Source organism: Conger conger, chromosome 4 (assembly GCF_963514075.1).
Source record: "Conger conger chromosome 4, fConCon1.1, whole genome shotgun sequence".
In the NCBI taxonomy this organism is placed as follows: domain Eukaryota; kingdom Metazoa; phylum Chordata; class Actinopteri; order Anguilliformes; family Congridae; genus Conger; species Conger conger.
This window is the reverse complement of record NC_083763.1, coordinates 25,321,574-25,339,068: the sequence shown is the minus strand read 5'-3', so window position 1 is coordinate 25,339,068 and position 17,495 is coordinate 25,321,574. Positions and strand designations below refer to the sequence as shown.

Sequence of the window (17,495 nt, the reverse complement as noted above, 5' to 3'; positions counted from 1 at the left end):
ATGCTATTTTGAAGCTTGTTTAATGATTGTTACGATTCATAGGAAGACCAGGGTTATCGGGTTTAATTCGGTTGTTAAGTCACCTTAGTTTTCAACATTAAATTCAGTGGATGGCTAGCTTCTTTGCCCCTCAACATGCGCAGTATAAGCTGTTTATGTTACTACTGCTACCCTCTGCAGTTCCTATGTGTACACTGTCGTTCAGATGGCCACTACTTCATTAGTGTCTTGTTTGCCCTCTAGTGGTAATATTAAGGCAACACCATTTCCTTGGGTGGAGTCAGTTTCTTATTCTATCTCTTAGTCACCAAGCAGACTCGATGCCTTTTCTTGGACTGCTTGGTCTCAGTCAAAATGAAAGCCACTGTAATGGTGCCAACAGTTTGTGTGTGTGTGTGTGTGTGTGTGTGTGTGTGTGTGTGTGTGTGTGTGGTGTGTGTGAATAATGCCCCTGTAAACTGTCTCTTCTGTTCTGTAAGCTTTTATGTCTTATTATATGTCATCTTTATGCAGTATTTGCAGAAAATCTTTCCAGCAATATTTTCGCTCATATTACTTCTCTGAGTGAAAAAACATCTGAGATTTATTTTACCAAAGATGATATTTGTATGAATAATAAATAAATGTGGCTGTAACTCCCAGGAAGAATTATTGAGAGAAAAATTGGATTTGTTCACGAGTGCAAGTCCACTAAAGGCAGTGTTTATGGGCCGGTCAATGATTTCATTAACCGTTCATTTGTGTTTGAGTACAATTACACTGAAATTAATTGGTCTAGAATTAACTATGTGCACCCAAATTGTCTTTACATTAGTATCGAGCAGTAGTTACATTGGACTTGGAGAAATGTTGGAATGTCACACCATTTTGTACATTTCCTGTCGTACACACTGAACTTCTGAAGGCCCATATCACTTCATTCTTCTAACACCGTGCAATAGAGCTTAAAGCTTTTGTGTTTTGATTCAGCTTTTTCCCTCAGTTTGATCGATCCCTCATAGCTGACTGATGTGGTTGAACGTTTTTGACTGGTGACGATGTCAGCTCTTTAGTGTGACAACAATCCTGAAAAAAAATCTTTGCCCGTGTGGGGTGATTAGAGATAAAAATGTACCTTGAAGGGGTAACTGATAGTGCAGTAATATTTGCCTTCAAGAGCAGGAGTCAGAACCTTGCGATGATGGAGACGTCTTCAGGGTTTGTCTTTGTGATTGTTTCCATACTACTGATGTGATGTGACTTATCCCCAGCCTACTGGAGATCCCAGCTCCTCTGATCTGTGATCCTTGCATTTCCCTTGAAGAGGGCAGACGTGTCTCTCCCCCCCCCCCCCCCGCCTGCCAGCCATGTGTCTGCTTAAACTCCATAGTTGCTCCTGTGTTCTTCTCTTGTTTTGCATGAAAGCAGTTATTCATGTTTTCTATTCTCCACTGTATCACTGACACCGGCTCTTTCTTTACAGTGAGAGAAAAGCGCAAGAGCCTCTACATTAACCATGTAAGTCCAAGCTGTTTACTCTAATGTGTGTAAACCGCATGAAACCATGATTTTTGACAGTAATATAGTCCTGAATTTAATTAAACATGGTGTACGCGTGAATAACTTTAAGGCTTTCATTTAAATATTTATATGACTGTACAAGCATAGCATATTCACCTGTCAGTAACGTAATGAAATGTGGTCAAACATGCTACATAAATCAACAATCAACATATAATGTTTATTATATGCTATAAAGCATAGAATCTATAGAGCTGCATTATTGAGCTATTTTTCATATTTTTACTTTTCATTCTGATGTTGTGATTGCAATCGTGTGTACGTACAGGTCCCCCTTGAAAAAGCAAATCTCAATGGGGTTTTCCTGGTTAAATAGAAGATAAATAAATACAAAAAACATGAGTACCAAGTGCATTTGAAAAATGAGCGTAGACGAAGGGAACAGGAAGATTTTAATGGCCTTTTATTATTTTTTGCAAGTTTGCGCAATGTTTAGGATACAGGTGCTCATTAAAATCCAGTTCTCTTTCACTTGCGTCAATTCGGCGTCTGCCCCGAGCACATTGTGCGCTGAGGAATAACCTCTAAGCCAGGAATTCCATTCCCCGAGCAGGCCTAAATAAATCATGGCTTTATGGCAGAGAACCAGAGAGCTGTGAGCTGTCAGAGTGAATCTCTCTCACTCTGACACTCCCCTTCCAACCTTATTTTAGCCAAGACAAGCTAATGATGAGTAATAGAGAAAGTAGCTGCCTTCTGGGAAATCCTCTCTCTCTCGCCTGCTCTCTCTCTCTCTTTCTCTCTCTCTCGCTTGTTGTCTTATTTGCGTACTCTCATTCACTTGCTCTTGCTCTCTCTCAGTTGCTCGGTCTCTCTCTCAATTCAGTTAAAAAAATCTATTGCCATTTTATTGCCATACTATTGGCAACTTATTGGCATTGCAAAATGCAGTATATGTGTTGCCAAAGCTTTACAAAACAATGCAACATGTGAGATATAAACAACACTGTTGCAGGTACATCTCTCTTTGTCTCTCTCCGTCTCTGTATCACTCTGTCACTCTCTCTCAGTCCCTTGCTCACCCTCTCTCTCTCTCTCTCTCACTGTCACTGTCTCTCTCGCCTGCTCTCTCTCTCTCTCTCTCTCTCTCTCTCTCTCTCTCTCTCTCTCTCTCTCTCTCTCTCTCTCTCTCTCTCTCTCACTGTCTCACTGTCTCCCTCGCTCTGTCCCTCCCTCTCTCAGCACTGTCAGGACAAATTAGGGCTGTGAGAAAGGAAAGCCGCCGTCCACCTGAGCACATCATCACAATTGGCGGCCGCGATTCACCAGGTGTCCCCTGTCCAGTGGCTCAGCTTTAATGATGTAACATAGCGGGTTATATATCACCCCACGGGGGAGAGAGGTGAGAGGCCCCTCACCTTCCAGAGCCCGGAGGTTTGGCTTCGCCTCTTCCCTGCCGCGGGACATTATTATCGGGCATAAATTGTGGCAGATGATTTGATATTGAGGAGTCACTATAGTTATTTAACAAGTGCAGAATAGTAAGGCATTATAGGAAAAAAACATTTGGCAGAGCATTCCTTCTGGCTTTGTAAAGCCATCTGCAGCAGGTGAGGTCAAACAGAGCAGTGAATAGCTTGTAGCTGTGGAGGTTATTTACAGCTAGCCTAGTTTTCGTTTTTTTTTCCCCAGCCTTGATGTGAGATGGAGTGAGTGTAATGGTAACTGACGTTCCTGTGTTTCAGCATCCGCCTGGGCAAACCAGAAGGAAGTACAGCTCCTGCTCCACCATATTCTTAGACGACAGCACAGTCAGCCAGCCCAACCTTAAGTACACCATTAAGTGGTGAGTGCCATACCTGGGCCTGGGCCAAAGTATTACATTCAGTGCGTGTTCAGTAGAAGTAGGTTTTTTTCACTTAATTTAATTCAAATTGCCTTGAGAAGAAGGGAATAATTATTTGTCTTTATTTTTGAATATGTTTAAAACAACATAAAAGTTTAAAACTTTACACTAATGTAGAGGTCAGCAATCGATCACTAATGACTTTTTCTCTTTACAGTGTAGCACTTGCAATATATTACCACATAAAGAACAGGTGAGTGATATTGTGCATTAACCTTTGAAGGGTTAGGAAAGCTGTGTGTGTGTTTGTGTGTGTAGACTGAGATATAAGCTTACTGAGAAGATAAATTAGATTTGAAAATTATTTTTGGTTTGCCATGCCGGTATCACACCAAATCTTTAGAGTATCCTGCATACCAAGGTATGTCCAGCAAAATGCTTTTCCTGTGGTGATTAGTTGATGAATCTCTTGAAACATATGTGGCATTTTGCTCCAAATGTCCCTTGGCTGGCTGTGGTTTTCACTGCCTTGTGGAGTTTGGAGAAATGCCAGCATTAGTAGAAGAGAACATCAAAGGTGTCCATAGCAACCCCCCCACCACACAGATCCAGTGCAAAATGTCAAGCTCCCTTGAACCCAGACACAGAGGTTAGCAAAACCTCGAACGATCGATAGTCTGCCATTTAATGGCAGCGGTGAGAGAAGGTGTACAGCACATGCACTTGTGTGATAGCAGAGCAGAAATTGCCAGCTAGTATAGTACTTGGCACTTGGCCATTGGGGTGATAGGAATCCCTCTCCTCTATTCTACAATTGGCCTTCCCAGCAGCTCAAGGTGTACTCCTGGCAGAGTTTCCTGTTTAATGCTAATATTCCCTGCTTAGTTTATTCAACTGTAAATCACTTTGGATAAAAGCGTCAGCAAAATAACAAATTACAACAAATGACATGCGCTGTGTGATAGCATAGCAGAAAGTGCCAGCCAGTTTAGTGCTTGGCTCTTGGCCATTTGGGTGATAGGGATCCCTCTCCCGTATTCTACAAGGTTCATTCTATTCCCAGCAGCTCAAGGTGTTCTCTTGGCAGAGTTTCCAGTCTAATGCTGATGCACAGTGTCACTTGTTACCGCCAGCTCAATTAACGATGGGTGTGATTAATTAAAAGTGGGTCTGCTCAGAGTGCAGTACCACTCTAATTTGTTAATCTAAATGCTTAGTAAATGTTTGCAAAGCCTGAACAGCAGTATCCTTCTGTGTACTTATTTTTCAGAGATATAGATGGAAGAATGGTGTTAGACATTTTCGACGAGAAACTTCATCCACTTTCGGTAAATATTCTTTACGTTCTTTACATTCGCAATGTATTTAATTTGATAGATGCCTTCATGTCTTTATCAGTTAATAAACTAATATTTGATTAATTACTATATTCTTTCAGCGTTATTCCTGTCTGTGGATGTACCAGTGTATGCAGAGGTATATAAAAGCACGGTTGTTGTGTACCTATTTTGACGACGTACACGGCCCTGTGTGTTCAAACCTCCTTCCTCTGTCCCGCAGAAGTCTGAAGTTCCGTCGGACTACGATAAGCATGACCCGGAGCAGAAGCAGATCTACCGCTTCGTCCGAACCCTCTTCAGCGCCGCCCAGCTCACTGCCGAATGTGCCATCGTCACGCTGGTAAGGGGGCCGGGGTCGGGGGAACAGATTTATTCTCATTTTATGGCATTAGCTCAAAAGCTCTGCCTGTTACAGTGCATGCAGCACTTCCTCCGAGCTGGAACGGCAGTAGGAGCAGCACTAGCTTCCGCGATATGATGTTTACTCAAGTGAAACGGGTCTTTCAGTGCAGTTTTAGAAGGGCGGTGAGTCTGTTTGACTGATATCAAATGAGGACGTGGATGTCAAATAAGGATAGGCACCTCTGTGTGAAAAGGATATTGATTGGAGGGGAACAGAAATTGAAGGACATTTGATCGACATACTGTACATGCTCACTGGTACAGGATGATATCAAAACTCGTAAAATCTTGTTTTCAGGGAAGTGGATGGAAAAAAAAAACAGATAGTGTGAAATGTATTACAAGTGTATTCATTTTTGGGAATATAGAAGACGTGATCGTATGGTAACGAAGAATTGGCCAAATTGAGGAAAAAGTGAGTTTTGATTTCAGCTTGTCTTTGAGTACGTAGTGCCTTCTAGAAAGTTAAATTGCCCATGGATGTTTGTGCTGTTTGTCTGTGTTTTGTAATTATCAATCGATACCTGTCCTCAAATGGTGGGCCTTCCCTTTTGTGGTGGAAGACGTTCCCTAGAGCTCTCAGATTTGTCACGCTTCAAGAAACAGCAGGCTCTTGATGAGAGCTTGGTGCGGAGAAGATCTCGTGAAAGATCTGGTGATTAATATGCTAACACTGGGATGTCTGGTTGGCCTGGCCTGGTCTCCAGATAGGAGTGCTAATGAGTGAGAAAAGGGACTGGGGGGGCGTGTAAGAAGAAAAGCTTGAATTAAATTTAATTTAAGGACTCTTCTGCACTGGTTCATGTTAGATGATGGCTGTTTTGTTTTTGGTAGCGAGCGTGAGCATGTACAGTTCGCGCTCCACCTCAGTTTTGTGAAAAACAGTGTGACAGTTGATAGCCTAGTGCCTAAGGTGCTTGACTGGGACCTGGAAGGTCGGTGGTTCAAGCCCCAGTGTAGCCACAAAAAGATCAGTGCAGCTGTTGGGCCCTTGTGCAAGGCCCTTAACCCTGCATTGCTCCGGGGGGGGGATTGGCCCCTGCTTAGTCAGATCGACTTTGATCTAAGTCGCTTTGGATAAAAACATCAAATAAATAACTTTAACTGTAAGTAACAGGGGCCGAGAATGAGGTTTTGGGCCGTACAAGTACAAGGCTGGAGACAGTCTCTGTTCAGCAGTGCTCCTCGCGATGGTCCTGGTATTAGCACCTCCGTTGTCACAGATTAGCGACGAATCGGGAGGGAGCCAGGCCGTGCCTTTAGCCCAGCTGCCCCCGCGCTTGGATGTCCTCCTGCGAGACGCCTTCGTATGGCGGCCGCCGTGATGGAGCGACCCTGACAGATGCGCAGGTGCGTCTGAGTGGCTGTAATTCGGCCCTGCGTATTGTCCGAGTGCCTGGGGACTCCCGGGAGGGCGGCAAATGCCGCGTGTAATGGAATACAGCCGGGGAATGACGGCTGCGTGAGCACACCGCAAGGCTAATTATAGTGACGAGTTTCGGGCTTCCTCTCCGTCCTCCCTTCCCCGCTCATTAGGACCCTGTGTCTGCCATCTGAGAAATTTTCTCCTCTTCCTTTCATGCCAACATTTGCATGACATTCGATGACACAACGGCCCTTTGCCAGAAGAGAGCTTATTCCCGTTCTTATCTTTAATTGGATGTCGACTTGGCTCTTTTGTCTGACACTTTTCTTTAATTCTTTCTCAGTAACGGACCTCGAAACGGACAAGTGGCACCGCTTGCCGCTGGTGTGCTGGCTGATGTGAATTGCTACCGATAGCTATGGTTCTACCACCTACACGGCGTGCTGTGGATGTATTAAGAATCTTTCACTTTCTTTACTCCCTCCAGCACTTTGCTGACCTTTTCATTGTGAGCGGTGTACGGTGTGGTTATGTACGGCCTTTGGGGTTTGGGGGAGACTTGGTATTTGTGAGAATGGCTGGTGAGTCCCTGGAACATGTCTGATCTGGCCCCACCTGGGCTACGGTAATGATGGGGCTGAAGATGCCCACGTCTCATGCTGAGACGGGACCTTGCTGTAAAATCCAGCTATGCCAGCTTGACCAGAGAGAAAATTGCACTGGTCAAGTTGATCATAAGTCTAGCTGGGTATGAGCTGGTCAACCAGCATGGCCAAGCTGGTCATAACACCGGTCTATCTTGGTATGAGCTGGTCAACCAGCTAGTGCTGGGAGCTTGTATCAACCAGCTGCCACCTGTTTCAAAACATAGGTTGAGCTGTCTAGCTGGGTATGAGTTGGTCAACCAGGATGGCCAAGGTGGTCATAAGCTGGTCTAGCTGGGTATGAGCTGGTCAACCAGCTAGTGCTGGGAGCTTGTATCAACCAGCTCCGAGCTGTTTCAAAGCATAGCTTGAGCTGTTTTTTTCAGCAGAGGAGTCATGCAGACCAGGGCGGAGCGTGTTTCACGCTGCGTGTCTGTCGACATGGCTCCGGGCATGGGAGCTGTCTGGGTGGGCACCTCGGGCGCTGCTTGGGGAGGGTAGCAACAGCGTGACGCTGGCTTCCCCGCATGTTCCCCTGGTGCCGGCCCCCTGCTGCTGCTAGCGCTGTGACTCATCTCTGAGCATGAAATCCCTCCGCATGTCTAATAGAGCCCTGGCACATGGCCACACTCATCTTTGTGTTGCTGCCCAGAGATTGCTATACATTCATCTAGAATAATATTCATATTCAAAATTCATAAATTCTGCATTTAAGTTTATGTTCAAATACAAATATAGTATAGGATCAATATTGTTTAGTATTTAATTTGGAAATGAGTTTAAATTTGAAACAATGAAGCAAACTATTGTTTGGAAGTGTATCCCTCATGTGAATATAATACTTCGGGAAACAAACTCCTTGTTAATATTCTCTTCTTGTAAACACACTCCTCTTGAAAACAAACTTCTTGTAAACACTCTCTTCTTGTAAACAAACTTCTTGTATATGGACTCCTTGTAAATATTCTCCTGTTGTAAACATACTTGTCTTGTAAGCATACTCCTGTTGTAAACTTACTCCTCTTCTAAGCATTCTCCTCTCATAATCATACTCCTTTGTTGGAAACATATAGCATGTTGAGGCTTAATAACAGAAAGAAGGATTGTGGCTAATTGCAAGGAGCAGGGCCTGGCCATTTGTTGAAGATAATTTACCTGAAAGAGATTTAGCAGAGAATCACAATCAACAACCCCACAGTCAAAGAAGTCTTATTTTTCCACGATTCAATGACACCGAAGTCAGGGAATGAGTTTTCCAAGCAGGCGCCGGAACATCACTGATGTTTTTAAGGACACCACCTCAGCCATAGGCTTGTTCTGATTTTCTCAACAGTGCACAGTACTTTCTGATGTCTCTTAGTAACAGTGAAGATCCCTTTACTGCAGGACTGTCAGCTGGAAATGTACCCAGAATTAATCGCTTGGTGTTTGAGGAATGTTTTAATGAGTCCGGAGGGATCCTTGCAGTCCGGACAGCAATTTTAATACCAGTGCAAAATTTAATGAAATCAGAGTTGCAGTATCTATTTTCAGTTCACTGTTTATTAACTGTAATTTGAAAATGGGGCTCTCATTGCCAGCTAATTTAATGAGCCCAATACACTGACAGACAGACATATCCTCTTACCTGATAAATCCAAAGCATCTACAGACTACCCTGTGTACTTGCTAAATGGAATGCACCTATAGACTGACCTGCAGACCTGATAAAGACACCTAAAGAGTAATCTACTTGCCTAATGAACACACGGGACATAAACAGACACAACCCAAGACAAGTCCGCGGCTTGATGTACCCAACACTCCTGAGCCACATGATAAAGATCCCTAAATCCTCTGCATCAAATGAACAGCTGCTTTGTTTTCACGTGGTCATATTATCGTCCAGAATCTGGCTGGCAAGTGAATTCCGCTTCTCGGCAGTTAGTAGAACAACTCTTACAAGGCCTTACTTGTTTATGTATTTGAATAATGATATATGGGTGGCAGTGGGTGTTTCCCCCATGGTAAATATGCCTTTGTGTACGCAAAGGCCCCCTACTGCCTTCCTCTGGCAGGGCTTCTGAAAAAGTTGCTCTGTCGAAGGCTCACACAATGCTCATTTACCGAGGCTCATTTATAGAGGCTCAGAGAAGTCCCGCGGTTCCAGGCGTGTGCAGTCCAATTAAATGGCTGAATGGCATCCACGTGGCCCCATGCCACTGCAGAAACAGTAAGCCGGGCTTCTGCGACAGAACTGTGGCAGAATACACGGTGTCTTCTTTAGCGTTGACATTCCTCACTGTCCATTAAAATATTTGTTGTTGTTATTTGACTGTTTTAGTGTGTACAGAGCTTTCACTTCCTGCTTTCTACTGTGATGACTCTTGTGCAATGGAAATATGCAGTAAGTACATGGATTGTATGCAGCATATTCAGGTTTTTTTAACCCATGAAGGTCAACTAATGGAAACTTGGTGAAGTATGTTGGGGATAAGTAAGTAAACATGGCCAAGTGTTTGGTTCAATGGCACATACAAAAGACAGTGGCCTCCGTAAGTGTCCATCACTATACTGGGACTGTAGTTTAGTTTCTGCCAGAGGAAAGGTGCCCCCCCCAGGTGCCCCACCAACATCACTTTCAGAAGCGAAATTGATCAACTTGGTGAAATTGGTCAACTCCCCAATTTTATTTTTCCATAGCAGTCATGATGATAATATGATGGCCTGATAAAACACCAGAGAGGTGATTCATTTGATGCACTGCTGATGCTGTAAAGTAAGTGAAAATGTCAAGTAGTGTAATCATACTAATCTGGACCACTTTTAATATATATTTTTTTTATTTACTATTTCTGCTAGCCAAACATATAAGCAAAGCTAGACAGAGACTTCACTGTCTAGTCTCTGTTGATGCTCTGCGCTCAAAAGAATTAGCAATTTGAAATCTTTTGTTTATACCAATAAAATATGATATATATCCATAATAAGTTAGCATCTGCAATTATCTCCTTCTATTAAAGTGGAAACCTTGTTGCCCTTTGCATTTGTGCTGTAATGTAAAGTGACATTATCGGCATCTGCATAAACACGATTTTTGATATTCCTTAGGGAGCACCACTACAAAATAAAAAGGCAAATCAGAATTCAGAATTCTTCAGTTCTTCAGTTCATGCAAATCAAAGAACATAACAACTGAAGGATCTTAATCCCACTAACCTGAGGCAATACCTACTCCCACCACCAGTCCTTCCCTTTAAGCAGGGGTAAAGCTGGCACAGGTGATCACATTTCTACATGGTGGGGCATCTCTTTCTCATGTAAGGCCTTATATGTAGTAAATGATACTTTCTAAAAAGGTATAGAGAAGAATGGGTCAGTTGGCAATGGCAGTTGGCAAATGACTGCGTTGCTGTACTTCCTTGCTCTGTTGCATAAGCAGTTATTTAAATAAAGCTGGATAACACAATGTTGTTGGTGTCAGCAGATGTGAGAATGTGAGGATTGGGTTTGGCTCGGGGAGCATATTATAACAGCATGTGGAGACTGCATCACACATACAGTATGTGCTGACAGCACACTTATAGAATAACTGTAACATATAGTGCATATGGAAATAAAATGTGCTTCATGTGAGCACAAACCTGTACCGAAGTTCACAGGTAGCCTCACACAAAGCACTTTCAAGTCAGACTTAATTACAACTCAATGATGAGAGTGACCAGTGCTACAAGCAAAAAATAAATTTTTATTTTCTTAAATGTATTTTAATATTTTGTAAACTTTTTTTTTAGCAGTAATAAGAAAGTTTGAATAAAGAGATAGCAGGAATAGGAGATTTAAAGGGTATTGTGAGAGCTTGCAGTTGTACTCTGGCGGGTGCCCGGTATCTTATTTTGTTCCACACTGTAGAAAAGGTAGCCTACACTGCGAGAACACATGGGAGTTCTACACCGGCCTTTTAGAAGATTCCTACAGCTTAAGATTTGCCATTGATGTGGTGAATGGGCTTTCATGTTTTTAGAGACACAAAAGGCTCCTAATTACGTCACCTCTGCAGTATTGAGTTTCCTTGCCCACTTATTCCATTACCTCACCTAATCTCCTGCATTTCCTGACCTGTTCGTTCAGTTTTGAATTATGTGCATTGAAAAAATTTAGTGGGGTTTCACTTGAAAAGGAATTAATTTAGCCAGTTGGCCTTCAGGGACTTTCTTGCGTTGTCTTGATCAGTTGAACATGATGTTATTTGAATACAAGGACAACCCTAATTTCTAAGTTATACTTCAAGATGTTTTTCTTCATTGAACAGTCCTCCATTTTGCTGTTATTTTGTGGTTCCTATAAAAAAGGAGCACCATGCTGTCAAAGGTTCCATCCTTCAAGTGGTTAAAGTTCTTCTGTGAATTTCAAGTCCTTGGGAGAAGTTAAAGGTTTTAACTTTTCTCTGCCTCTGGCCAATTATTTATCCTCTGCTAGCAACTGTGTTATGTATATGTTAAATAAACATAATGGTAAAAATGACACACATATTTTAACCTTGCCATAAAGTGCTTGTTCATTGTACTCTAAAAACTTGGTTTGGTATTAATTTGCATAGATTTTATGTCTATTAACAATGCTGCGGTTTCTCGACTTGGTGTGTAGGTGTACCTTGAAAGGCTGTTGACATACGCAGAAATCGACATCTGTCCCGCCAACTGGAAGCGAATTGTCCTCGGTGCCATCCTGCTGGCCTCCAAGGTGTGGGATGACCAAGCCGTGTGGAACGTGGACTACTGCCAGATCCTTAAAGACATCACCGTGGAGGACATGTAAGTGTGGTTCAGTTACCTCGGCTTCCCCAAACAATGGGGAGGAAGGATTCTGCAGCAGTGGTGAATGGACTGCATTTATATATTTTCATCCAAAGCACTTTACAATTGATGCCTCTCATTCATCCATTCACACACACCAACAACGGCTGGCTTCCATGCAAGGCACGTGCAGCTTGTCAGGAGCAATTGGGGGTTAAGTGTCTTGCTCAGGGACACTTCGACACACTCCAGGGATCGAACCGACAACCCTCCGACTGCCAAATGACCGTGCTTACCTCCTGAGCTAATGTCGGCTTGGTCTGAATCCAAAAATAGGTGGGGTCTCCGGTTCTACTGATGACTCACTGATTTGGACCAATACAAATTCCCACAGGTCATTGGTTGACAGTGCATGGAAGCTCCACCCATTATTTGGTTCTGTGAGGCCTCCATGGTCTGTCTCTTGCCCTAAATGCTCGCTGACACATTTCTGTGGAAGGAGAAGGCTTACTATGAGATTGTACAGATGCTATTTCCATAGCCATTGACACGGATATGGTATTAGGTTAAGCAGATTGGACGTTATAGCTGAGAGGTCCATGGGAGAGTCCGCTGTGACACGGTCTGAGTGCGGCCTGGCAGAGCCTGCCAACACAGCCCGCGTTGCCATGGCAACTGTCAGCAGTGTGACCGGGTTTACAGAGCTGGGCCGGGAAGCCCCGCCCTGCTGCTCTGAGTAATCTGTGCCGGTGCCTGAAGGATCGGTCAATCTGGGGAAACGGGCCAGTCGCCCCAGCTTGCTCGAGTCATCAGAAACAGAAACGATCTGGCAGGAAGAGACAATGCTCGGCATTACAGGAGCGTTGCCCTCAAGGAACTTGGCTAGATCCGTTCGCACAGTTAGCTTTGGGAGCGGTTGTCTTAGTGGAATTCTTAGCTCGGGTGACACACCACAACAGTAAACCAAATGTGTGAGATTCTTCTGTCGGAGGAAGTTTTTTCAGTGCCTCCCCTACTGGCTAAATTTAGCTTATCTGTTGCTACAGGAATTTGAATATCTGTGTAGGTAGAAAGCCAGCCTGTTTCCGTGCCTGCTCTGTTTAACCTTGCAAGTCAAAGAGAAGCTTTTTCAGAATGGAGACCCTTTCTGTCAGAAAGACAGGCCTTATCCTTTTTGACAGAGTTTGAACTTTAATCTGCTGCAGTGAATATTATAGCTTTCAAACTCTGCAGTCCTATAAGAGATATACTGTATATGTAATCTGCGGATGATGTCACAGTTTTTGAGTGTTCTACAATCAAGTTGCACAACCCTGGGATGATTGCTTGCGTCTAGCAGACAAATTTTCTGGTTTCATATTCAGATTTATTGTGAAGATTCTCAGAATCTTGAAAAACTGGAAATAATTCAGTATAATATCATACTGGAACAATTTATTTTGGTTTGTAAAAGTGGTATATCTTATCGATACTGTGACTTGACTGGTCATTGAATGAAATGGCAGAATGAAATCACAAAATGTGTGGATGCTAAGGATTTTATCTGCATGTATTACTCTTATTGAGTCAAGAAAAAAGATATGGGCCTTTTAGTTTGCCATATAGCACATGCAAGTTTGACTCTTGTGAGAATATATTGTATACAGTGCCTTACAACAGAAAATTGACATATTCAATGTGAGAAGTGAGGACAACCAAGATAGTTGTCACCTAGGTAGTTTGTAAGTAGGTAAGCAGTGATTTTATAATCTCTGTACCTTTTCCCATCCAGTTCATGTTAAATCCCTTGTCACCTGCACTGATTCCAACAAATCCTCTGCCACTCTTTGTGGGAAGTCTGGCATGAACTATAATAGGATGGCTTTCATTTGTTTTCCACATTTGTTTTTTTTTCTCCATAGGAATGAACTGGAGCGGCAGTTCCTTGAGTTGTTGCAGTTCAATATCAACGTGCCGTCGAGTGTTTATGCCAAATACTACTTTGACCTGCGCTCCCTCTCCGAGGCCAACAACCTGAGCTTTCCTCTGGAGCCACTCAGCCGAGACAAGGCCCAGAAATTAGAGGTGCGGCCACAACCCCCCTGAACTCTGAACTCGATATACGTGCTGTTTGTATAAAATGGAAATATGAACATATTAATGTTAATATTAACATTGTGATGTTGATTAACCCCTTATGGGCGGATGTGACCCGGATGTTAGATCTCCCATAACAGATGGGTTTTTTATAGGGCACATTAGTCTATAATGGGTTAAAATGACTAAGAATATTATTTGACATGCCTCTGACAGGATGAACATGGCTTCTCTTTGCAAAACCTGGTTAAGCCCTTATTCTGAATATGCTAAATTCAAATAACATTTTTCCATTCATAACTCTTAAACATGGTTTGTTGTGGCATGCACAAAGTCCTTGCTTCTGGACAAACGAGGACTCAGAACTCTTTATTTCTGTATTCAAAGAATGAAATATTATGCAATGCACAGGCAGCAGAAAATGTTGAAATAGCAAATGACAATAAATGGTGTGCATGCAAAAATCATTAACCTTCCCCCAAGGCATCGGTACAGGCTGATCAGACATTAATTGCATCTCAGCTGTTAAATGCGCCAACCATTCTAAACTACAAGGCATACAAGGCAAGAAAACCGAGAGAAGCCGTGATTCACATTAAGTTCCTTTGTAGAGGAACTAACTTAATCCTCAAAAATGTCTTCTGACATCTGCTGTCTACACAAACGCACACACACACACATTGAATTTGCCTATTCATTATTACACCATCCGTTTTTACAGAAATATATTTACTGAAGTTCTTATAACCCGTTTACTTGCAACCTTTTGGTTATAAGGCCAGCTCCAAAGTGCTACATGAAAATATCTGTTCTGTGTGATTATCCCAAAAGCAGCAGCCCACCCCCTTGCTGCCTGGACCTTCGGTAATTATAGACAGTGTACTGGACTCCGGTGATGAGTTCAGTCGTGTATCAGTGGCAGAGACACAGTAGATGTCTTCTGTCTTACCAGGGTCTGTGATGTTTGGGTGTACAGTCGGTGATTGTGGTCTCATCTAAGTCTGCCAAGTTGTCTTATGTGTAACATCAAAGAGACACAGAGGCTGGGCTGTTTTAGACCAACCCTTTTGAAAAATATCAAATCACCATTTTATGCCAGGGCAGTGTCGGCACATAAAACATTTACATATACACTCAGTGAGCGATGTATTAGTTAGACCTGTACACCAGCTTGTTAATGCGAATATTTAATCAGGCGACAAGTAAATGTTAATGTGGCAGCAACTCGATGCATAAAAGCATGCAGACGTGGTCAAAAGGTTCAGCTGTTGTTCAGACCAAATGTCAGAATGGGGAAGAAATGTGATTGAAGTGACCGTGGAATGGTTGTTGGTGCCAGAGAGGGTGGTTTGCGTATCTCAGAAACTGCTGATCTCTTTGTATTTTGATGCACAGTTAGCAGAATATGGTGCAAAAAACATGAGCACAAAAAAGCAGTGAGCATTGTTCTGCGGGCAAAAAACGTGTTTTTGAGAGAGGTCAGAAGAGAAGGGACAGAATGGTCAAAGCTGACAGGAAGGTGACAGTAACATAAGTAAGCACACATTACAACAGTGGCATGCAGAAGATCATCTCTGAACACACAACGCATCAAAGTGGATAGGCTACAGCAGCAGAAGTGTGATTGGGTCTGAAAATAATTGCCCTTTTAATGAATTTATTCTATGATTTTTCAGGCAATCTCCAGACTGTGCGAGGACAAGTATAAGGACTTGAGGAAAGGCGCCAAAAAGCGCTCGGTGAGCGCGGACAATCTGACCGTGGTGCGATGGGCGCCCGCCATCATATCCTAACAAGCCCCCGGGGGAGGGGGGAGGGGTCGTCCACCCCGGAGGACTTTCCTAACTCAGCTAGGTGCCTTCACAGTGCCTCTGCGTGCTGCAGCACAAAAGACCACCTTTTATTTGTGTATGTGTGTGTGTTTGCGTGCGTGCGTGCGTGCGTGCGTGTGAGCGTCGTTATTAACGCTGTTGTCGCTGTACAGACGCCTCTCCTGTTGGCACAAGTTTGAATCTGTGGCTGTGACGACAGGGAAGTCACCGCGCCAAGGACAGTCAAAATGGTGCGTCTCGTGACCTGAGAATTGAGGGCACCGTGTGAAAAGAAAAAGGAAAAATAACAACAAAGAACTGTGCCGTGACGGCACTAGAGCATTCTCCTGACCATTGGTCCCGTTTCTCTGACTTGTATGGCTGGTATTCAAAAAAAAGAAATTAATGGTTTGCAGGCATTTACAATGGTTTCTTATGTTTGGCAGATACATTTTGTACATTCCTATGGTTTTAGTACTAATTCATTTGAAGAAATTCCTCTCCCAAGCACAAATGAGATAAAACGTGCAGAGCTGATGACACTTTCCGGAATCTTTGTACATTCCTAATATTTTCCCCGTTCTTCTCTCTTAAAAATGGCTTCGACCAATGGACAGTGCTGCGCTTTCTTGGGCCCGCAACATGCCAAGTTTATATTTAACGTTGATTTCCATTCTTCGGGCAGCTGCGCTCTTGCCGTGGTGGCGAAAAGCGAGAGCGTTTCTGACGAAGGTGACGAAGAACACCCTTTGGACAGCGACTTTTCTTACCTCCGAGAACCACGGCCTTGCGGCAGGGGAAAAGGACCTAACCGTTTCCTGTATAGATCATTTCATTATTGTAACAATATTATTATTACTTGAGTATGGCTGATCTTATGAGAGGTGGACCTTCAGATGTGGCGGATCGCTGACTGGGCCGGACGGTCGTAAGGAAGAAGCTCTGAGATCGTTTGGAATCGTTCCTCCTGCTCTGGTTGTTTACAAGTGCTTCAAGTAATTTGATGTGCTGTGGAAGAATTGGTGGAGGGAAGGGTGATTGTTTGGAGGCTGTTCCGTTCCCATCCTGGGATGACTCCCTCGGGGGACCGGTATATCAGCTCCAGAGCTTGCTTCCCTCTTCAGGTGTAACCAGGTGGGCCGCCCTGTGTGCCCTGTGTTAGTGCGGATATCTCCTGGACCACACTCCTACAGCACCACTGGAGCAGAACCTGAAAGCAGGCCTCCCTGAGAGAAATAAGCAGACAGAACGAGGAGAGGGGGGGGGGGGGGGTAGAAAGAGAAAGAGTGGTAAAGTGAAAAGATAGCAAAAGATGAAGAAAGGAGATAGTCTACTATGAAGGAATAAAAAAATATTCCATCCAATGTGCCCAAAAGTCACGTTGAATTTTCATCACTATTTCCATTGGGTTTTTTTTTTTTTTTTTTTTTTTTTTTTAAGTGATTCACTGCTTAATTCTTGTTATGCGTTGTAATATCCTTTGTATTTATTCAGTTTTTTTTGTTTGTTTTTTGTTTTTGTTTTCATTTTTGGGGGGGGGGGGGGGATGAATTGGCACTTTGAAGTGTATTAAAATCTCTTTACCTGGCTCTCATGGGTTGATTCTCAGCCTAAACCAAACCAGTAAACCCAAAGTAATTAATATACTCCCTCGAAAACTATGTTTATGACATGACCATCAGCCGGTGAAGTAAATCACAGTAAGCGTGTGTGTGGAGGAGACTATTAAACCACA

At 43.3% G+C, this 17,495-nt stretch overlaps 1 protein-coding gene across 3 annotated transcripts in view; it reads left to right on the top strand.

Moving 5' to 3' along the window:
• ccny (cyclin Y) overlaps nt 1-17,008 on the top strand; it is a 54,062-nt gene extending 37,054 nt beyond the window's left edge. For all 3 annotated transcript variants that reach the window (XM_061238875.1, XM_061238877.1, XM_061238874.1), the window contains 8 exons: nt 1,463-1,497; nt 3,246-3,346; nt 3,564-3,599; nt 4,617-4,674; nt 4,907-5,026; nt 11,725-11,891; nt 13,775-13,937; nt 15,626-17,008. In XM_061238875.1, the coding sequence (XP_061094859.1) occupies nt 1,463-1,497; nt 3,246-3,346; nt 3,564-3,599; nt 4,617-4,674; nt 4,907-5,026; nt 11,725-11,891; nt 13,775-13,937; nt 15,626-15,742 (797 nt within the window). In that variant the 3' untranslated portion in view covers nt 15,743-17,008. The remainder of the gene's footprint in view (nt 1-1,462; nt 1,498-3,245; nt 3,347-3,563; nt 3,600-4,616; nt 4,675-4,906; nt 5,027-11,724; nt 11,892-13,774; nt 13,938-15,625) is intronic.
• Nucleotides 17,009-17,495: the final 487 nt, after the last annotated feature.